This window comes from Diplotaxodon limnothrissa, linkage group LG5, assembly GCF_057381915.1.
Source record: "Diplotaxodon limnothrissa isolate DT_005_m linkage group LG5, D_limnothrissa_male_GT1.1, whole genome shotgun sequence".
In the NCBI taxonomy this organism is placed as follows: Eukaryota; Metazoa; Chordata; class Actinopteri; order Cichliformes; family Cichlidae; genus Diplotaxodon; species Diplotaxodon limnothrissa.
Genome location: NC_140600.1, coordinates 39,541,517 through 39,564,686, shown reverse-complemented (window position 1 = coordinate 39,564,686; position 23,170 = coordinate 39,541,517). Strand labels below are relative to the sequence as shown.

At 45.6% G+C, this 23,170-nt stretch overlaps 1 protein-coding gene across 1 annotated transcript; it reads left to right on the top strand.

The window, feature by feature from the left end:
- Positions 1 to 640: 640 nt before the first annotated feature.
- LOC146632885 (DDB1- and CUL4-associated factor 1-like) lies at positions 641 to 20,848 on the top strand. Its single transcript, XM_085354758.1, has 30 exons — positions 641 to 789; positions 2,691 to 2,887; positions 3,011 to 3,087; positions 3,209 to 3,282; positions 4,700 to 4,813; positions 5,261 to 5,398; positions 5,767 to 6,375; positions 6,457 to 6,558; positions 8,668 to 8,826; positions 8,914 to 9,093; positions 9,193 to 9,302; positions 9,518 to 9,617; positions 10,182 to 10,351; positions 10,524 to 10,648; positions 11,080 to 11,156; positions 11,510 to 11,674; positions 11,826 to 11,981; positions 12,854 to 13,513; positions 13,604 to 13,881; positions 13,991 to 14,189; positions 14,509 to 14,591; positions 14,713 to 14,797; positions 14,980 to 15,213; positions 15,714 to 15,807; positions 15,906 to 16,010; positions 17,288 to 17,361; positions 17,467 to 17,556; positions 17,972 to 18,136; positions 20,132 to 20,252; positions 20,615 to 20,848. Exons 2-30 carry the CDS (start codon positions 2,697 to 2,699, stop codon positions 20,683 to 20,685), a joined length of 4,806 nt encoding a protein of 1,601 aa, XP_085210884.1. The 5' UTR covers positions 641 to 789; positions 2,691 to 2,696; the 3' UTR covers positions 20,686 to 20,848.
- Positions 20,849 to 23,170: the final 2,322 nt, after the last annotated feature.

The window sequence follows — 23,170 nt, the reverse complement described above, 5'->3', positions numbered from 1 at the left end:
GTCTCCAATACAACAAACACCTGATATTGGCGGCCCAATAATAGTACTGGAAATTAGGGAGGCCTAAACCTCCAACCGGCTTGGGCCTTTGAAGATGTATATGAAATTTTCAAATAAAATTTGTTAGCCCCATTTGCAGAGTAATCAAAAAAAGCCAAACAATAATTTCCATAACAGTCAAATAGATAAAAGAAACAACTAAACTCTTGCCAGAAATGATTAGTACATAAGCAGGACCAGAAACATCCTCTCTTTCTGACATGAACAGTTAACATCAATGTGTTTTTTAAACATCGTACAAGAAAAGTTATGGTGGGGTAAAAACGACGAATGACTTTCAAATATATTTCCTTTACTTTGTTGGTAATGTCCAACTTTTCTTCCACTCCTGGTCTCGGTATAAATTATTCCAGTAAGCAACGTCACGGTTGTCTTTCGTGTTTTTGGCGGGGACACCGATCTGTTCAACAGAGGAAACCGCAGGATCCAGCGGCAGAGGGGTCAGAACACCCGCAGGGATGGCGTGAAACATTGTGGCATAGTCCTTTTGGTGGAACAGGAATTTTGAACTACAAGTCCCAGGGAGAGCGTCGCCTGTGTTTCGTCATCTAACGTCGACTCGTTCTGTTGACGTCACGTGCGGCCGCCGGGAGAAGTTTGAAAATAAACGTGAAAGTTTTTTTCTCGTGAAACGTTGAGTGTCGGCGCGGTTCGAGCTGCTGCTGTGAGGCTGAGCTGTGAGAGTTTGTACCGAGGAGGGAGCGGAGCGCAGAGGAAGCTGCTCCTCAGGTGAGTGACGTGCGAAACTCAGAGAAGCTAGCTGTGTCCGACATGCGGCTGCCGCACAGCGCCGCTTCCAGTGCGCTCAGAGGGGCTTGGCGCCTTATCTCACCGCGGTGGGACCCGGAGGGAGGGACAGGGTGACGGGGGGAGGGCAGTCGGACAAAAATAAAATAAACAAAAAGATGCGAGTCGAGTTAGAGCGAGTTAGCCGAGTTTGCTAACTGCTAGCCGGGCTGAGCTTACCCTCTAACCCCTGAGCCCGGTATCCGTGCAGAGGCCACCTGTTGGTGCACAGGTGTTTCCAGCTGTCACAGCTGTGTTTGTGTGTGAAGAAGCCTCCCGTCATGCCTCAGCGCAGAGCGTCTCTGAGACGGCGGCCGGTGAGTTACAAAGCCTGCCGTTGTTGGTCGGACAGCAGCAGGTTGGACTGTGCTTACAGCGCTCAAAGTGCGGTTTGACCAACAACACGCATCGTAGCAAATATAACATCTCCGCTCACCTCTGGATTTTTCCGCAGAAAGAGGCTTTTTAAATGACCCGAGTGCCTCCTACGATATCAGTTTACATACACGTTTTGCTTGAAAAATAACATTTAAAAAACATTTGAAATGAAATTAAAAGCAGCAACTTCCTAACGGCTCTTTCAACACCTGTCTTTGAAGGTGTTGTACCTCAGTATTTGAACAAGCGCCGAGTGGATGTGATGACAGAAGAAGTTAGGAAGTTTGAAAAAGTCCTAAAAAAGTTAATTTTTACTTGTCTTTGTTATAATTTATATCAGACCTCTTCATAATTAAAAAGAAATGTCATAAAGATGCATGCTGGCTCATGGTCAGCACAATTAGGACTTAAAAAACAACTCAGGATTTTGCATACTCGTTAATCAGAAAAGGCATTAGCAGGTTTTTAAGTAAGTAAGGCTTATTTATATGCTGCTTCTCAAGTACAAAACTCACAAGTGCTTCACAATGCAGAACACATACAGCAGTTAATATGGTACGAAAACTAAATAAAGGCAAGCCTGCACAGGTGGGTATCAGCAGTGTCCACAGAGCTTATGTCCAATGGAAGCAAGTTCCACAACCACAAAACTGCGCTCTCCTTTTGTCTTTAGCTGGACCTTGGTGCAGCCTCCGAGCGTTAATCGTCTGACTTCAGACATTTAAACCACATGGATGGTTTTAGTAACTCACTGATATATGGAGGCTTCTGACCACGGAGGACACATCACCAGGATTTTAAACCGAACATTAAACTTTATGGGGAGCTGGTGTAAGGAAGACAGAATTAGTGACTTTTATTTCATGTGAACCAAACCAGGCCATAAACAGATATTATTCTAGTCTTTTCAATTAAATTAAATAGAATTTTGTATTTTTATCCACTCACACTTTCATCCATCCAGTAAAATCAGCAGGATTTTAATCAGTTTCTGTTGTTTGGGTTTAATTTAGTTTAAAGTCACATGCTTGTGGTTTTAATTAAATGTGATCCAGTTTTGCTCACTTGTTGAAGTCACACTCCACAGTTCCACTTTGAATCAATGCTATTAAGGCGTCTCATAGCATCGACAAACTGCTGGAGACACTCCTCAGAGATGTTGGTCCATGTTGACACGACGGCGTCACACGGCTGCTGCAGAGTTTTGTGACATGGTGCATTATCCTGCTGGAATCAGCCATCAGGAGATGGCACACTGTGGTCATAAGGGGATGCACATGATCAGCAACATTACTCAGATGGTGTTAAGAGAAGAAATGACCTCCATACCATTACAGCACCAGCCTGAAGTGTCCATGATGAATAAAACTGCACAAAAGTATTTTTCTCTTTAACTTTAGCTCCACATCTAATACAGCACTGAATGATCTGCCTCTTCCTCGCCTCCTCCTCTTCCTCTCTTCCAGGCAGCAATGTCTTCTGCAGACGAAGAGCCATCGGCCGCCATCGTGGCCGCCTTGACGTCTGCGTTATCGAGTGCCGTGTCAGCTGCCATGGCGGTTGCCATGGCTGTTGATTCAAAGGCGGATCTCTCCGCGTTGCTCGACGAATGGGAAGAAGCACAGAGAGGCCCCACAGAGCAGCTGGTGTCCGTCTTAAACAGGTTTTTTTTTTTTTTAAGCTTTTAGCGACGCAGATGACGTGTAACGTCAGAGCCTCTCAGTCTGCCTGAGTCTGTGGGTCCATCTTGAGTAGAAACCCTGTCTCATCAGTGTGTTTTCTGCAGAATATCGGAGCTGATTGAGAAAGAGATGGGAGAGTATCACAAAGCAGACCCGGATCCGTTTGATGACCGTCATCCAGGTGAGTCCTGGACCCTCTGGCCTCTATGTTGCATGTTTTCCACACTCGGTTCCGTAAAATGATTTCAACAACCAATCATTCAAATTGTTCAGACTTTTGTGACTCGTGTGTAACGTTGCAGGACGGGCGGACCCTGACTGCATGCTGGGACAACTCCTGAAGATGCTCTTTATGAACGATGACTTCACTAATGCAGTAAGGGCTGCTGCTTGTTTTTGTCCTCTTGTAAACCAAATGATGGAGTGTGGTTCCAAGGGTGGGCCGTCAGCTATGGCAGCCTTATCAGGCTTCATGCTTTGAGTACAGAAGCTCCACCCAGCAGCCATTAAAGCCTTTAGCTGGTGCCAGGACCGTATGGTATTGAATCTTTATTTTGAACATGTTGAAATAGTATAACAACAACAACAACAGAGGGAAAATGAGACAAACAAACAAAGCAAAAGCACTTTGTCTTCCTGTTTATGCCCTGCTCATCAGAAATTCTTCATTACAGTTTGTTACATGTATTATTTATTTATTATTATTTTTTATAACTCTAGTAACACATCAAAACATATACACATTTACATATATATTGTCATGCGCTGGCTGTGTGGAGGTAGATGAGGACCCAAACGCAAGCTCACGGAGGCAGGAATGAACTCAAAACAGCTTTATTGCTGGAGAGAAAAACCATACAAACTAAACTGGAAACTATAACATATTATACGGAGAACCACACGGCCATGGATGAGGAAGAACGCGACACAGAACTGAGGGAGACGCGGACATAAATACACAGAGGGTTAACGAGGGAAGTGGGAGCACACGGGGGAACACGGGTGACACAGATAATCGTAACGAGACAGGGCAGGAGTGAACGCAACACTGACGGGAGACTGTCAAAGTAAAACAGGAAGTACACAGAGGTTCAGACAGGAGGAGAGAGAGCACGGGTAGAGCAGGGACATGACGGGCTGGGGAAAACATGGAATGAAACAGAAGGAGGGGAGACGAGGGCTCACAGATACACAGAGGGGCACACAGGGGGGAAATCAAGGAACAACTTAACAGAACAACCTAGAAACCAGGGCATAAATAAAGAACAAAACACACGAAAACTAAGAATACTGGGCCAACATGGCCCAGGATCATGACACACACACACATATACACATCATTATTGTGAAAGTAGTGGTGAGAACGCCTGATCAGAGCCCCGCCTCCTCCCTGTACTTTGCAAAAACTGTATTTTTGAACCGCTGTTTAAACTGAGGCATGCTGGGACATTGCTTCAGTTCTTCACTTTGTTCCACAGCTTCACGCCACACACACACGTGCAGAAAGTTTTCAGTGTTGTTTGATACGGGGGGGATTTTTAAATTTAGTTCCCTCTTCAAACTGCATCTCCGTTTTGTGTGTTGCTTTATACATAATTTGCGCTGTGAGAAAATGAACCAGATCTGTCATTTTAAACTGGGCATCAAGCAAATCTGCTTTAATAGACAAAGTCTTTGTTTATACAGCCCCATCACGTGTCCACAGTTTAGAAATGAGGCCAGTGAACGTTGTCTCGAGCAGGTAGCTGCACAGTTTGTGCTACACTGTAAGTTTGTTTTTGTGTGTTTCGCAGCTGCTGGACACGTACATAATGACCAGCAGGGAACACAGCCTCAACACAGCAGCCTGCCGCCTGCTTCAGAACATTTGCCCGGGCCTGGAGACGGCCGTCGTCTTCCAAGAGAAGGTAAACACTATTTAGACATAAATCACTGTTAGATTATCGAGCTGGTGTGTGCGTTCAAAAAACAAATTATGGACACGTCTATAAAGTGTCCAAAAAATATTTTACTATGAGGGATCACATGTTTGGGGGTGGTCCATGTGGAGTTAGAGGATTTGGGTTTTGTTAGTTTATACAGTTCTAATAAATAACAGTATATGGATGTGCATATCAAAACTGAAATCCACCTTAATAATGTGCATTTCTTTTCATGATGGTACATTTAAAAAAGTTTTTGCTGTGTAGATTAAAGAGGAAGTGATGGTTGTTCTGTAGGAAATATGGGAATAAATAATTTGAGTAATTATCACAGAGACTTTTATTAAAAGGTTTCCGACTCCTGTGAGCAGAATAAGCACTGGTTTCTGATAGGCTGTTCCTGTGCTTCGCTCACCTGTGCTCTCTGTGCAGGAGGGTCTGGCTGAAAGGTTGTTTGGCTGGGCTCGTGAAGCAGAGCGCCCGCTGTGTGTCTACGCCACGGGTCTGCTGGCCCGAGCCATGAGCAACCAGGAAGTGGCGGCCAACTACAGAGAAGAGAACGCTCAGCTGGTGGGTGGCAGTAATTAAAGACTGTATGTAAAAGATGGACGTGGCTGTCGTGACATGATCCACAGGGTTCTAGATTCCACATTTGGATCCCTTTTAGCATTTTGTAGTTTGGAAGTGACCATGTTTGGATGAGAGGATGGCGTGCTACGTTATCAGCTAATGTTGGTTAGTTTTGTTAATGTGCTGTGTGCATAGACCAGCAGCAAACATGTTATTAGTGCATCGAGTGTGCAGCGTCCTACGGTTAAAAGTCTGTTTCACCACAGACTTCATGCTTTATGGCTGTAATCTTTTATATACAGTCTTTGCGCTTGATTTTTAGAGTTTTTGCGTCAGCGTCATAAAATCTGAGTTTCCTCATCCTCCAGGTGGCCGTTATGATCAAGCGGTTGCACGAGCTGCAGTCTCAAGAGGCCACGAGTCACTTTAGTGCCACCCACACCTCAGAGAATCTACCTCAGGACTCTCAGGCTGAAACTGCACAAACCTCAGGCGTCACAACGGCCCAGCAAGACCCGATGGAGATGGAGGCGAGAAATGAAAGAGCCGGGGAGAGCAGCAGGACCACGTCCAACACCAAACCCACGTCTCTGCTCGGCTCAGCTCAGAAGAACGGCGGCCGCAGCAGCAGCTCTGCCCGACTGCTGCCAGGCTTCGTTTACCAAGTCGCTCCGGACTCTGCGTCCAGGGAGACGGAAGACATGCAGGGAGGAAGAGGTGGAGGAGGAGGGAAGAAATGGGCTATAAAGGAGAACGAGAGGAAGGCAAAGCAGAAACTGAACATTACCAACTCTTCGGACAGGAGTGGAGAGGACGCAGAGAGGACCGAGGCCAGCGAACAGCCGGCCAGCACCTCCTCATGGTCTGAGATGAGCTCCGTGATGATCGGCACCGACTTCCGCCTTTCACCGCTGAGCCCGGCCATGGAGCAGCGGCTCATCCTGCAGTATCTGACCCCGCTCGGAGATTACCAGGAGGTAGGCGTGCAAATCTGAAACTGTTTGGTGAATGCAAATAATTTTAATAAATTCACAACTGATGACCCTCCTTGTGTGCAGCTGCTGGCTGTCTTCATGCAGCTGGACACGCGGTCGCTGCTGATGAACTACATCGACCTCAGACAGACCAACAACGTCCAGCTCACCTTTGACGCCCTGCTGGTAAGGATGACGGCGTTCCTTTGAAAAAAATTGATGTGGAGGGAATTTTATGAAATGCTGTGGATGATTTAGTGCTTTGATGCACTCTGAGTGAAGCGTTCGTACATGCGTGTATATCAGTGGTGCAACGGATCACGGTTGATCCGTAATCCGAACCGATCACACTCCACGGTTCGGTACACACGTGATCCGAAGATTTGAAAAAGAAGGAAAAAAAGTATGCGTATGGTGCGCGTGGTCAGTCTGTCAAGAGATAGCTATGGTCGGTGCTAGCGGTCCAAGTGCAGGAGCAGAGGAGTTTGCGGTATTTAAGCAGCCCTTTGCCTCCCAGTCCGACCGGGCTAAAGCTGTTACAGAAGCTACTGCGGTGTTTAGCTGCAGACGGGAGGCCGTATTCTGTTGTGCAAAACAAGGGTTTAAACTGTGATGAACGTGCTTGAGCCACACTATGATATCTCGTTGCACGTCCACTTCAGTGACAAGATCGTTCCAGGCATGTATGAGTTATGGCTGAACTGTCCCAGGCATCTTCTGTTGCCCAACTACAAACGGTTGGAGCTCCAGGTCAACGGAAAGCTACGTGACCGTGACAGCTCGTTGTATCACAGCGGAGTGGTAGATACAAGCCCTGTACTGCACCTTAATTTGTTTTTATATAATTGCGTGGAATGAGTCTTGAGTTGAATGTTTTTAATAGGCAAAAAAATACTTAAAAAGTTCATAAGTAAATGTTAAAATTTTTTCTTTTTTTCTTTTTTTCTGATTCAAAAATTGATCCGATCCGTGACTTAAAACCGTGAGATCTTTGATCCGTTGCACCACTATTATATATTCTACTCATATATCATGCTCAGAGAGAGCAAGTCCTTCCAGTGTGTCAGCATCTGTTTGGTCACTTGCTGTCAGATGATTGTAATTCAGTTAGTTTGTTCCACGTTCAGCATTGATACGTTTGTTACTACGTGTTTGAACAGCTGCCTTAAAGCAACATGTATGTTTGTGTGTTCTGATTGTGTTACAAGTTATTGTGACAGAACGTGGTGTATGTTTATTTTACTAATGTAACTTACTGAGGGGTTTTTAGTGATCTTACAAAAGCAGTAAATCTTTATATCGAGATGCTTTAATGAGCCTCAGCAGCTCAGATCACGTTTCGCCTTGTTTGTCAGTGCAGCCCCTCCCCGCTGAGTCCGAGCGTCTGTGTGTGAAAGATAATCCAGACCTCTGTGGGTGGCTCTCAGCCCCATCACCACAGTTTGTTTCATTTTTAATGTGATGAAACTGAGTAGAGATATTTTTTTCTTTTTTTTTAACAGTGTCGTACATGGTCACATGTAGGGAGACGTGTTCCATCTCTCAGTTGTTTGTAGATCGTGGACACTGTTCAGTGCTTCCCGTGTAGATGTTTTGGAGGAACTAACAGGCTCTTCTGATAATGGACGGGTGTCAGATTAACTGAAAAGTTGATGAATTGATTCTCCTGTTTCAGCTCAATCGATCCGTCATGTGAGTAGAGAAGCAGTAAAAGTGGGATTCATACGTCCGTGAGCTGATAAGTAATCATAGGTAATTGCTGCCTCTGGCGTTCAGTAATTCTTCACCAGAGAAAAAGGAAATTACAATTACATTAAAAGTAAATGTCTTATATTAAAATTTTAGCTGATGCAGAATCTCACGTAGGTGAAGCTGCGAGCCGTGAACGTTGCAGGGCTGATGTTGGAAGACTGCTGCATGTTTATTTACTCTTGTTTCAGTCGTAGTCGTGTGTGGTGGTGATGATTAATATTATTAATATTTTTGTCCATTTCTATGCCAGTTTAGGGATTGTTGATTAAAGCAAAGCAAACTGAAAAGGAGAACTTATTTTTATTTTTAGATACATTTTTATATGATTTCGTTTTGTTTTGAATGAGTAAATCTTATTTTTAAGATGAAATGAAATCATTTTCCCCTTGTCAATAAAAGTTTATCAGTAAACCCACTCACTGTGGTTCTTTTCACATCTACGTGAAACCTTTAAATCCTCCTCGTTATATTTGCAGCACCGTGTCATCTGATAAACTGATGTTCGCTGTTTGCAGCCTCACTGTGTCGTTGCTCTCTCGTCAGTATCTCGCCTCGCTGCTCCTCCATAAGAAGTTTGCTGCAGAGTTTATCGCTCACGGAGGAGTGCAGAAACTCCTGGAGATCCCGAGGCCTTCAATGGCAGCGACCGGAGTTTCTCTCTGCCTCTACTACCTGGCGTATAACCAAGACGCCATGGAGAGGGTAAAGCTACAACACTCTTCTTATTGTGTGCAGGATTATTACAGCAACTGTAGCTCAGTCATGGTGAACACTGTCCCGCGTTTGCAGGTGTGCACGCTGCCCGACGGCGTGCTGTCCGACACGGTGTCCTACGCGCTGTGGCTGCTGGAGTCGTCGCACGCGTCGGGCGTCTGCCACGCCACCATGTTTTTCTCCATCTCCTTTTCATTCCGAGCGGTGCTGCAGCTGTTCGACCAGCAGGACGGCCTCCGGAGGCTCGTCAACCTGGTCAGCCGTGAATCTTTACTCTTAAACTATTTAAACTAATTTCAGAAGTAACTATTTCTTTCGATCGGACACTTTTAGCATCGTCTCCTCTGCCTGTAGATCAGCACTCTGGAGATCCTGAACGTGGGGAGCGAGCTGTCCCGGCTGAGTGATGACCAGGTGTTCTCCAGCAGGCAGACAGCCAAACACACCTGCATGGCCCTGCGCAGGTGAAGCGATGGGTGGAGACACAAACACAAAAATTCTTATCTGACACAGCAGCCATGTTTTATTTAGATATTTGTACATATATAATGTATTTCTTTATTGTGTTGTCGGGTAGAAGTAAAGAAATACTCTTCACAGTCTGAACATGCAGGCAGTTCCTCTCTGCTTGTGTGAAAGTTTGGAAACACACTCATTGATTATCGATTACTTTGTGAAGGTACTTTGAGGCTCACCTCGCCGTGAAGACCGAGCAGGTGAAGCAGTCCCTGCACGCGTCGGACGGCGGTATCGTCATTCCCCAGCAGCCGTTTTACAAGGTACTCGATGGAGTTTGTGAGTCGTTGCTGTGCTTTTTTATTTAAACCACAACAACAGATTTCCCTTCTTGTCAGTGAAGATGAAATGCTGACGAGCCTCCTGCTTTTGTTGGTGAATCTCTGTGTCGTTTGCTCAGATTTCATTTTGATCTGAAACGTTGTGTTTTATAGTTCTGTGATCATCATGTGACTCGCTGCCTTTCTTAGCCTGGTTGTGTGTTTGTAAGAGAAGGACTGCCTTATAACGCAACTCTTAATCACATTTGTGATCTGGATTTAGATATGTGGATTTTAACATTATAATGTGGCTGTGAGCAGATGAGCTGTTTCATGCTCACCTGTAAGTAGTAGTGATGCTTCAAAATACGTAAAATGATAACCTCAGAGAAGCTGTTTGTTTGCTCTAAATGACAATTTAAATGTACAATGTTTATGATATAAATGCAAGGTGTTCAAACACTGAGCACAGACTGAATATAAAAGATGGACGTAGCAGCCGTGACATTTAATACGAGTCTTGGCTTCATATACAACTCATGAAAGTCTGCGGCTTCCTGCTTTCAGGCCTATTCGTACACCAGAGAGCAGATTATTGAGATGATGGAGTTTCTCATCGAGTGCGGGCCTCCTCAGCTGCACTGGGAGCCGGTCGAGGTCTTCTACAAGTTGGCCTGTGTCCCCTTAATGCTGCAGCTCATATCTACAGCCTGCGACTGGAGGACTTACTTTGGCAGGTAACCCTGCTCACACACATACCTGCACGCTGTGAGCACTCGGTGGGAGTTTTTATGACACAGAAAGGAGTCGGTGTAAAAGTAGCTTTGCTTGCTTTCTGTTTCTGTGTTGCTCGTCTTTGTACGCAGCACTGATGTGTAACTGGAGTCTTTTTCATGTTTTTTTCACCAGGAGCGACACTGTGCGGTACGCTCTGGACATCCTCTCCATCCTGACGGTGGTTCCTAAAGTCCAGCTGGTCCTGGCAGAAACCGTAGAAGTTCAGGATGAAGCCAGGTCCCCCGTTTCCACTGTGGGTCAGTAAATCTGATCGTTTTCTCCTCTAGTGCTGCTAAAACTGTTCTGATTGTTTCCAGCTCCATGTAACATTGAATGATTCAGGATTTGAAATAATCCTTATGAATCTTACACACAATCCAACTGTCTTCTGATTGGTTGCCACTCTCAAACAGAAAGCTTGGACAGAGGGTGGGTGGGGCCTCTGTGCTCACAGCTGATCGTTTTAAGGATGTCCTCCTGCTCACGGGCAACATGCAGATCCAAGAGTAGATAAAACTGGGCGCTCGGAGCAGCCTGGCTTACTCGATCTCTCAACCTTAAAATTATTAACATTCATAAACATTCATGTGACAGTAAATGAGGAAAAGCACAAAGGGTCCACTGTAACTGAGAGATGTTGTTAACCTTTGGGTGTTCTGCGCGTGACCGTCTCTCACCTCTGCTTCAGGTATGAGCATCATTCTGGGTGTGGCAGAGGGCGAGGTGTTTGTCAACGATGCTGAGATCCAGAAGTCTGCACTGCAAGTAAGGAGAAGCTCTAAATATCTTAATGAGACATTCTCCCGACTTTGATGACCTCCAGAAAAAGGGTTTGCCCAGAAATGTGCAGAGTCTGTGCAATCAGAATGAGAAGATTGCAGGTTAACAGCACATGAGCGCACATTCATGAAGGATCAGCACGTTATGACTTATTCAGAGCAGGCTGTGAGGTCTCAGACGTCCCTCCTTAGAAACAAACTTTAAAGGCGCATTTGCAGAGATCGGCTCACGAATCTGAATGTTTAAACTATTTTATCAGATAAAACTGTTTTAGATGCAGCATTTGTGCAGCAAATGATGAAAATTTGTCTGTCGTTTCCTCTCTAAAATCGTCGCAGGTGATAATAAACTGCGTGTGCGCCCCTGACCAGAGCCTGAACTCTGTGGGGGCTTTTGCGGTTACCCCTCTCAAGCCATTACTCCATCCCCAGCAGCCCCCCACCCCTCACAACAGGGTGTTGGCCCACATGTGGCAGGTGGTGCAGAACAACAATGGGATAAAGGTAAGAGCAGCAGACGAGCAGTGGGAATTTTCCCGGTTTGATCCTTTTGGGGTATCTGGGGTAAAAATCTGCCCCGCTGTGGTGACCCCTGTTGTAAATAAGAGATCGCCTGAAAGCGAAATGCTTTTCGTGTTCCTCGTGTCGTCTCCAGGTGCTGCTGTCCCTGCTGTCAGTGAAGATGCCCATCACGGACGCCGACCTGATCCGCGCTCTCGCCTGCAAAGCTCTGGTCGGACTCTCTCGCAGCTCCGCCATCAGACAGATCATCAGCAAGCTGCCGCTCTTCACCAGGAGCCACATTCAGCAGGTGCGCACAGGTGTATCTGAGTGAAAGACCTTTTAATGCTTTTGTGGCAAAAAACAGACTGAAGTTTAGGGTGTCCGGACAGTGGTGACGAAGCCGCTGTATAAACTTGGATTTTGAATGCCGAGTGCGCTTTCCTCGCCTCGCTGTGCCCAGAAATCAGTTTGCATCCATCTGCAAACGGTCATCTTCTGAAAGGCTTCCCTGCCACCTTTTCATACGCACTTAAAGTTGCACACTGTGGCTAACTGCAGCTTATAATATAAAATATTAAAGCTATTGTTAGAAATCTTCATTTCATGGCTCGGACTCACAGTAAGTTATTTTATTGAACAGATGTCAACAACAGCAGAGCTTTACTAACTGTAGCTCACAAGTTAATAAACGATTACTTTACTATTACTAAAGGCTTTTCTGCAGGAAGTGAGGGTGTTAGCAGCGTTCAGTCCTTCCACAGCTGCTCGCTGGCCTGCAACACGCTGCCCTCTTTATAGAAACGTGGGCGGTAATTGGTGTCAGCAGCAGCATTATAACAAAGCAGACAGGCATGCAAAGCATAATGAGGCCCAAGTACAATTTAAATATTGGTGTATTTATGTTTTTTAAACTCTGTGGCCAGAAAATTTGAATCTTTTGAAACTGGAGAGAGAAAAATATCGATTTGCATGTATGAGTCATTTCTGCTTCATCCGGCAATTTCATGTCGCTTATTCAGGTTTTTCAGGAAACTGATGACGTAGACGCCTCAAAAACTACACGATACATGAAGGTTTAACAGACTAGTGTGGTGCAGTTATAGTAATGCTGCAGTTGGAGGCAGGGTGGAGGATTTCCTCCGGCTCTCGTCGTGTTCATGCTCTGTTTTCTGTCTCCAGCTGATGAAGGAGCCCGTGCTGCAGGACAAACGAAGCGAGCACGTCCGCTTCTGCCGCTTCGCCGCCGAGCTCACCGAGCGGGTGTCTGGCAAACCTCTTCTCATGGGCACGGACGTGTCGTTGGCTCGCCTGCAGAGGGCCAACGTGGTCGCCCAATCGCGCATCACATTTTCCGAGAGGGAGCTCCTCGTCCTGATCAGGAACCACCTCGTGGCCAAAGGACTTCAGGACACGGCAAACACGCTGGTCAAGGAGGCCAATTTACCCGCAGCGACCCTCTGTCCAAACCCCTCCCCTTCCTGCGTCACCCCCCCGCCCTCCGCCTCAGTGGTACCCAGGACTTGCAGGTTAGCGGGTGGGATCGCAGCGCGTATCGCCAGCCATGTTGGAGCCTCTCCCGTGTCCTCGGGTGCTTCTGTTTCTCCTTGCCCCTCTTCTTCTCGACCCCTGGCACCTCCTCACCCTTCGTGCTCCTCTGCATCTACCTCTGCCCACCCCACTCCTCCTCCCCCTCCTCTTCCTCATCCTTCACCTCAGGGACAGGGCCCATATCCACTTGGCCGGATTTTGTTTTCACGGGAGCGTCCGGTGGCCCCGTGCAGCTCAGGGAAAAAGCTCCGTGCACTGAAACAGAAGTCGGATCACGGTGCTTTCATACAGGTCAGGGTTCGATCGGTCACCAGTATCATCGCCGTGCTCGCACACAGACACGGCCTAAGCTCAGCTACTCTTTCTTTCCCTCTCTGTCAGACTCCAGCAATGAAGAAGCAGTTGGAACGCCACCTTCCTTCCCCTCCAACGCTCGACAGCATCATCACCGAGTACCTGAGGGAACAACACGCCCGCTGCCCCAACCCGGTCACCACATGCCCCCCTTTCTCTCTTTTCACGCCCCACCGCTGCCCGGAGCCCAAGCAGAGACGACAAGCCTCTCCCAACTTCACCGCCCGCCTGGGTGCCAGGGTGCTGTACCCCAAATACGGAGGTGTGGACCGAGCGTGTCTGGATAGACACCTGATCTTTAGCAGGTAAAGAACAGACTCACCTGTGCAGCAAAAACGGTTATTTAGCTTATTTTTGGCTGTTTAAAACGGACCTCTGCTTCTCCACCGCTCTGCCTGTTTTCCCTTCGTCGAGGTTTCGTCCAATGTCGGTGTTCCACGAGGGCGACGGAGACGAGAGCGGCTTCACCTGCTGTGCCTTCTCAGCCTGCGAGCGTTTCCTGATGCTGGGAACCTGCTCCGGCCACCTCAAGTTCTACAACGTCCTCTCGGGAGAGGAGGCGGCCAACTACACCTGCCACACGTCCGCCATCACACACCTCGAGCCCTCCAGGGTATCTGCACAAGCATTTAAACACACCTGTTGTTATCCTGCACAACGTTTCCCAAACATTTGCATATTTCATGCGTTTTTTTTATCTGAGGCTACGTCCTCGACCGGGTCAGGGACAAATCTGCACTGAGTATATTTGAGTTTCTGATGTAAGAAGACGTCTGGTGGTGTGGATTTGTTTTCTTCTATAAGCTCAGCTGATCTGCAGGCACTGAGGCGACTGCCTGAGCTGACGTTATGCTCAGCTTTGATATGAATAGCGGCTGCAGCCTCAGCTCTTTTTGTGCCGTTGTTAGAAAGTAACCGTTTGTGCTTCTTAGGATGGGAAACTGCTGCTCACCTCTGCTTCCTGGAGCGTCCCTCTGTCGGCTCTGTGGAGCATGGATGGAGTCTTCATCAAAAAGTAAAACCGCCACACCCTCACGCTTCACTTTTAATTTTACACACCTGTGTATGCACTGCATAGACACCCTGAGGTGTGGACTGTGGTCTTCGTGGTGTCGATGTGTCTTTTTCCCCTTCAGAAACTCCTTTGCAGACGATCACTACGTGGAGTTCAGTAAACTCTCTCAGGACCGAGTCATCGGCACCAAAGACCAAGTCGCAAACGTAGGTCGCCCAAAATGTTCTGCTCTGCCTCCTCTCATCATAACAGCAGGAAGCAGAGTTGATGTTGATAAAACTGGAATCCCTTAAATTAAAAATCTTCATTTGCATTTAAACTACTGACAGCAGGAAACCGTAGATTTGGAGTTCATTTGATTCTCGTCGTTTGTCTTCGTGTCCTGAAGATCTACGACATCCAGACGGGTCAGAAGACGCTGACCCTGAATGACCCCGGCCTGGCCAACAACTACAAGAGGAACTGTGCCACCTTCAGCCCCACTGACGACCTGGTGCTAAACGACGGCGTGCTGTGGGACGTGCGGGCGTCGCGGGCCATCCACAAGTTCGACAAGTTCAACATGAACATCAGCGGGGTCTTCCACCCCAACGGCCTGGAAGTCATCATCAACACGGAGATCGTATCCTCTGATGCTGCCAGGGGCCGTCTTTTCTGTCCTTTTCTTTCCTTTACTGCAAAAAATATAGTTAAAATGAAATGGGTCATTAAAAAACGTTCTGGGCCCAGTTAATGGCATGTGTATGCAAAGGAGCTGTTCAGTGCTGAGCCCTGCATGTTTCTGGTCTTCATTAATGCTGCTGGTTTAATGAAGCAGGAGAATCTGCTGCCCTCATTATTGAAGTGAACTTGCTGCGTTTCACCTGAGCAGGTGCATTTTTACAAATTCGGCCTCGTCCAATTTACCCTGCTTAAAAAAGACATGGCCTTTAATATTTTTAATGCATATTACCTGATGAACCATAATGTCAGTTTGGGTCTTACAGTCTCCAAAACTATAGTCAAAGTTTAAGATCAGATTATTGATCTCAGCTGTAATAACGACGCAACAAAGCGAGCTGCACGTGTTTCTGCGTCGCCCACCGTTGTGTCGTAGTCGTGGGCCTTGACAGCAGGTGTCAGTGGGACCTGAGGACCTTCCACCTGCTGCACACCGTCCCAGCCCTGGACCAGTGCAGGGTGGTCTTCAACAGCAACGCCACCATCATGTACGGAGGTACGAGCTCATGTGTCCGAGTCATTACGAGCACAGCGAGGGGCCGAATCACCGCTCTGACGTACGATGTTTTTCCCTCCTCCTGCTCTCGCACACAGCTATGCTCCAGGCCGACGATGAGGATGACGCGATGGATCAGCAGATGAAGGGTCCCTTCGGCTCGTCCTTTAGAACCTTCGATGCTACGGACTACAAGCCCATCAGTAAGGCTTCACTTCCTCTCACTGTTGGTCAAACACAGTTTATATACTGGGGCTGGGGATCGTCACTGATTTCTAGAATTGATTTGATTCCGATTCACAAGGTCCCGAATCGATTCGATTTGATTTGAATCGGGGAAATTTTGTTATGATTCAGATCATGCATCAGGACATTTCCATATTTTTATATCTATAAAAAGGAAGCTGACACTTGTGAGACTTTATCAAAGGTGTGAGCATCACAGCAGAGGCCTTTGTGTCAAAGTAGCTGAGGATGAAACAGAAAAACATGAAGGTGATTTTCCTGGTCTGGATTTTATAAAAATATTCTGCAGTCGATCAAAAACGAAAGAAAACCATTAATCAGCATCTGAACATTACCTGATGCTGCTGACGTGAAGCAGAGCAAAGTTACAGCGGTTTGATTAGAGACGCAGCGTTTTGCAGTTTTGCATAAATTTAAAAAGTTTAAAATTGTCCAGAAGCCTGTTGAACAGCAGAAATGAAGTTTTCTCTTTGGAAGTAAGTAAAAGGAAAAAACAGCGGCCGACAGCCTGTAAACAATGGTAGACTTGTGATAGTAAGCAAATAATGCAGAAAACAGATTTTTAGACAGGAAACTGTTGTTGAAGTACAGAGAGAGAGAGACCTGTGCATGAAGTGTGATCAGCAAAAGTCAGAGTGAGTTCATGACGATGTTCATGTGAAGCGTAGTTTGGATCTTCTTTTGCTGCTGGTTCAGTCAATATTGTTTGGAGAGAGATCAAACCTGCAGCTTCAGAATCAGCACAAAGACGTAAACACAAAGCTCGACCCGCCGAAACATCAGGATCAGCGAGCTGTCGGCTTTCAGCCCCGACCGTGTCCGTGCCGTCGGGTGAGAAAGGCAACATCTCACTGATTCTGATGCGTCGGCGTGTCCGCGCTTTGTGTTCACGTCTTTGTGCAGAATCCGTGTTCCTGCTCTCATTTACTGTTTTAGCTGTTTGGTGGTTGTTGAAACTTTGTGAGGTTTAACCTGAGATTCTGGCGTTTCGGGCAAAATAAATTTATAATAAAAAATCGAATCAGGATTTTAATAATTCGATATCACGCTATCCAAGCCAGAATCGGTTTTAATCGATAAATCGATCATCAAAACCCGCCCCTAATATATACATATGTGTTTGATTTTATTTTAAAGGTCAGGTTTGTGCTGATCTGCCAGGCTTAGCTGCTCCTCCTGCTTTTACGAGCCGAGGTTCGAAGAGCTCGAGCTTCATGATGTTTTTGTTTTTCAGCCACTGTGGACGTGAAGAGGAACATCTTCGACCTGTGTACAGACACCAAGGACTGCTACCTGGCTGTCATTGAGGTACTTGAGCATCCGTGCTATCAGAGGGTTTATTGTTGTTTCCATTACAGCCCATGTGACCCTGTAAGGCCGCAGACACGCTAACGTGATGCGTTTACTCTGCAGAACCAGGACGCGGTGGGCTTGGACACGGTGTGTCGTCTGTACGAGGTGGGACGACAGAAACTCGCCGAGGAGGGAGACGACGACGATCAGGTGAGCGTTTGCTGAGCAGCTTTGTTTTCTTTTGTCTGCGATGACCCGACCTTCACGTGGAGGCTCATCTCTGACGACAGCTGGGTCTCTAGAGCAGCTGCTTTCAGGGAAAGAGTCCACGGTGTCCCCGTCACTGTGACCACAGTCTTTTATTTTTAATTGAAGTCTTGTGCGACTGCTCAGGGAGCGGACCTGAAGTGGAGATGAGCTTAAGCCGAGCAGTTTTATCCAAAAGCTTCTTCTTCTCTTACTTTTGATGCTTCTTTGTCTGCCGTTTCTTCTTCTTCTGCTTTTTCTGCTCTTTAATTTAATTATTATTATCTGTGAAACTTGTTTTACTGAGAAAACTTCCTTTCGTTGCTGTCGTCGTCGTGATTGAGTTCATTTTTTTTAAATTTATTTTGTGCTCTTCCAGGATGACGATCAGGACGATGACGATTCCTCTGACTCCGATGACGATGATGATGACGACGACGACGACGACAACGACGACTTGGACACAGACCCGCTCATAGAGGAGCTGGCCAATAACAACGAGGCAGAGAATGAGGAACAAGCCGACTCGCCCAGAGACGAAGAGGTACCCGACCCCCTAAATCCATCGTCCAATCAGCTTCTTTTATTTTTCACTTTTCTGTGAAAGGATTGATGAAGACAACACTTTGAAATGATAGTTTACTGAATATATAAATGTCTTGTTTTGTTTAACTTTATTTTCTTATAGTAAATATGATTTATAGAAGAACTTGTTGTTCATATTAGTAAAATTTACTTGTTACTCAGGTTCTTTGTTTATGGATGATTTATTCTGAGCTCACTCGGCGTTGTCACCATGACGACTAATATCTAAAATAATAGCAGTTACATTAAAACAATAATGCTTCTTTAGCTTCTTTCACATATTCATGGAAACTCAAATTAACAGAGACATTGAACGCACCTCACGCTAGGGCTGCTCAATTAATCGAATTTTAATCACGATTACGATCTGGGCTTTCAACGATCATTAAAAATGACTGAGCCGATTATTAGCCCCTCCCTCATTTATCCGCGACACCTTAAAGGCCGGTCCGTGAAAATATTGTCGGGCATAAACCGTCCGTGGCGCAAAAAAGGTTGGAGACCGCTGATTAAGAGGACCCGAGGGAAGCTCGGAAAGCTAAGCAGAAGTTATTTGGAGAGGAGAGTGACTGCTGTTGGTTGAAAAGTGAGGTAAAAAAACTTCAGTGGTGTTGCACACTATGTTATATTATTTTTTAAAGTCATTGTTAACCCTTTAAAGCCGGTCAGAGCAGCACGCTCCGTTTTGTGTAACTATTTTTGTAGAACCTGAACCGTGTAAGCTAGCGCAATAACTTGTTTTGCATATGAAACCAGAGGAGTTGTACTTACATCTGATGCCATCAGCTTGTCCTCGGTCACGGTTTCCTTCCACATAAAGCTTTGCAAAAATTGCATAAAAAGCTCTTGCAGGAACAAAAACATAATATTCCAGAAACACGCTTTGCCGATCCGATCAGCTGTTCGTAACACTTCCCACAGTGAAACAGACGCATGTCCGCCATTTCCTGGCCGAAACCGGAAGTGACGTCATTTTCGCGGAAAATGTATTTTTTTTACTTGTAGACCCTAAAAGCCTGTACTGGTGTTTTTATAAGTCATGTTTGACTTTTCTGAATAGTTGCTGGGATGCTTAGAACTCGAATTGCACTGCTGGAAATAGTTTATTTTGATGCACCTGCTGTTTTCTTTGCAAATTTGCATCATAGGATTGTTTTTTCGTTTTTCCTGCAGTATATAAAAATTGCTGTATCTCCAAAATAAAACTATGATAACACTCAAAATAAATTTCCTGTTGTTGTAAATTATTTTTTGCAACTTTTTTGTATTTAAAGTTTTGAGGGATAAACCTCTTAAATTTCTCCAAGTAGAAATATATGTAAACAAACTAAACAAAAACGAATGTCAATTTTTTTTGTAGTTTATTGCACTTTTTTGCAATTAATGTAGTTACTATGGACTTAATGCATACATATTATTAAAATATGGGCTATAACAGTTATTTAGCAAATTGAAATGCTCCCACAAATGGCACTACAGCATGTAAAAAAATAATATAAGCTCTGGCGGACTTGGTTCTATAGTAGGTCTTAAAGGGTTAAATAAATATCGTCAAATAATCGAGATCTCAATTTCAGTGAAAATAATCGTGATTATCATTTTTTGCCATAATCGAGCAGCCCTACCTCATGCCTGTTGTAGTCAGATGGGAGAGAGCGTTCTTCGAGGCTGCGCTTCATCTCTCACAGTGGATTTAACGCAACCACAACACTGCGACGTGTGTTCTTTATAAACTTGAGTCCAGCTTGGAGGCGGTGCCACTAAAAACAGTCCGTGCTGGACGTTACTTCCAAACTGAAGTGATGTGACTGCTTCCCTCGCGTTAGAGGAGAAAAATCAGTTTGAGTGTTTAAAAAAAGTTCTTTGTTTTTCAGTTTTAGGTTTCACGTCTTCTCTGGTCCTCACAGTTCAGACTGCACTGGGGAGACTGATCTTTTTTTCCTTTCACGCTCAGATTGCTGATCTTCTGGCTGGCGACAGCGATGATGACAATGACAGCAACGACAACAACGACTCGGAAGACTGGGAGAGCGTCAATGATGGCTCTGAGCCGTTCGACGCTGACGGATCAGAATGTGAGTGATAATCCAGGTTTGTTTGCTTAAGTCTGTTTTACCTTCGAGGTTTTTACAAACTCACATCCGGGCGCCGAGGACGCCGAATCTGCAAAAACTGCCTGCATAAGTACAGTTCAGAATATAATATTGTTAAAAATGAGAGAGAACGGCACTGCACGTTCTGGGTTTAACACGGACAGAATGTTAATGTCTGGAGAGCATCACACCGAAACTGGATGAAAAAACCCGAGCTTTATTCCTTCATTTTTGTTCTTTGTAATGAGGCCGTTGATTTGAAGTGAACCGTGTGTGTGTGTGTGTGTGTGTGTGTGTGTGTGTGTGTGTGTGTGTGTGTGCGCGTGTGCGTGTGTGTGTTGCAGTTCTCTCTGGAGCGTCCGATGACGACTTGATCCAGTCCATCCGTGACCTCCATGACCGATGGTTCTCCTGACCTCAGCGTTCTCATTCGTACCTGTTTAAATGCTCGTTTCTCTTTTAAGCAGGCAGGTTGACTGTGAACACGCTCGTATGCAAATCAAATTTCTGCAATATTCTGTTTCTCTAATATATATTTTTTACATTTGATGACGTCATTGAGAGATGACGAATAAATATTTCCCAGAGTTTGTGGGGCCTCAGATATGCAGACTTGGTTTTCTTCCTCTTGGTTAAATATTGAGTTTGAAATTTTGGATTCTTTTTGGTATTTTTACCTGCTGTGAAACATCTTTTTCTCCTCATTATTGATCAGCACCAGCTTTGTCTGAACTACAAAACGAGACAGAAACACAAGCTGTAGTTTTTCAAGTCCTTTCAACTCTGAAGCAGTGAGCAGTCTTTACATTTTATTTGAGCTTAATATTCATATAAAAGCAGTTATTGACGTAAAAGAAAAAGAAAGAAAAAATTATTTTATATACACAGTGTTGAGGTTGTTTTCTACAGATTTAAAGACTGGATGTTTTTAACTGGATGGATTTAGGCCAGCCTTCTTCTTATTGGCTGCTCCTGTCAAACAGATGGGTTGAACAGCAGGTGGGCGGGGCTTCTGTTCTCACAGGACTGTGTGCTCGAGCAGTACTGAAAGGCACTTCGTGTGTCAGGGTTCAGTTTGATTGTCCTGGTAAAAACTAACTGCAGAGTTGGAGGACCGAGGAAGCAGCAGAGACAGACAGGAGCAACGACCAGCAGCTTGTACTGGACCAGCAGGAAAAGCCTGGTTTAAAGAGGGTTGTCGAGGATTCCTAGTCCTTTAAGTTTGGATCTCACTGAAGAGCGGAGCAGTGAGAAGCCGGGAGGGGAAAACAGAGGCCTGAAGATTTGGGGTAAGAGCCTCCCGATGGCTCTGGGTCAAAGAGAAGGACAATTGCTGGAAGCTGAGGCGAGAGCGGCCACCACAGCTGACCAGCCAACTTCAGGTGCTGTGGTTGAAGTTGAATCTGTATGATGGTTGGAGGAAAGCACCTCAGAGGATTTAATTCCCACACAAATGATCTCTAAAGGTGGTTGAAGCGTTGGAGGTGAATCCCGGTGAGGTTTAAGTCATTGCTGATGTGGAGGAATGAGCCCAACCTTTGGAGGGAACAGAAGGATTGCTGATGTGTGTCTATTGAAAACATCACTTTCCTGACAGCTTACAGGTGAGGATCATGTAGACTTCACACAGTTCATTAGAGTATAATTTAGATAATAACTTCCTCTACAGTCTTACTTTCATAGATCTTGAGATACTTCAGTAGTTAAAGGGCAGCAGAAACATCTGTAGGCACTTTTTCACTGTTCTCTGCCAACCACAGCAGCAGGTCATAAATCGAGTCACAGCAGCTGTTTCAGGCACAAACCAGAGCACGCTTTCTGCTCGGTGTTCAGGAGTGGACGAGTTAGGAATCCAGACGTGGTCGGGCACATGAAATAAAGCCTGCTGGCTGCAGACGCACAGAGTACACGCCCACCAAGCTCTTTATTTTCAAATCACATGACTAATCTTTTAAATTAATCTTTCTTTGTTTGAACATGCAGCGAGACTTTTAAAAAAAGATTTTCCAAGTTCGAGTGATGCTAAACAATCACCTGTTGATGAGGGAGAGATGCTGTGGTTTCTGCAGAGCCGTGAGTCCAGACGAGCGTTTCTCCTCGGCTGTGTTACTTTCAGGTCTCTGTGGACAGCAGCGTGTTGAAGTGAGTTCTTATTCGTGGGGAAACGTCGCTCGCTGTCAGTCTCCTCTCTCCGTCCTGTTTCCTCCTCTTCTCAGTTTCATCTGTTCCTCCTTTTTTCCCGGCAGCGAGCTGACCCTGCCTGCGCCGACGCCTCCAGCATTCTGATTTGTTCTCTGAATGTTTTAAATCCTTTCATTCCGATCTTGAATGTGACATTGTGCATATATTGCCGGTGGGCTGTGGAACAAATAGTTGAATCATAAAGAGTCGAGCGTGGTCATCAGAGACAGAAAAACATGAAAGAGATGCAGGACTCAGGAAAACTGCTACAGCACTAGACGGTGAGGAATCCCATTCACAGGGCAGCTTTCTTTCAGTTAACGGATCATTTTTACTCCCACAGTATGTTTTGATAGTTTGTATAACCGGTGTGCCTTCTGTGGGAACATTATTATTCCTGCCAGACACACAGAGGTTGAGTGGAAACCATGGAGGGGGTGATATCAGGATATTTCATCTCCGAGTCTGAAAACTACAAATGTGAGCCTCTGTTTCTCTGGATTGGAAGAGCTGTCACGTCGTGAACACTTACGGGGACACATTAAGCTAATGGGTTCGTCTCGCTGGAGTCCACACGTGGAAATTAAATCTTCATTTTAAATATTTTTTGCATCCCATTCTCGTCCACAGGTGTAAAGTGTGGCAGCAAACAGAAATAATGTTGCCATGGATGCGCTGGGTTTAGTTGGGCTGCAACTTCTGTTTTTAACTTTTTATTG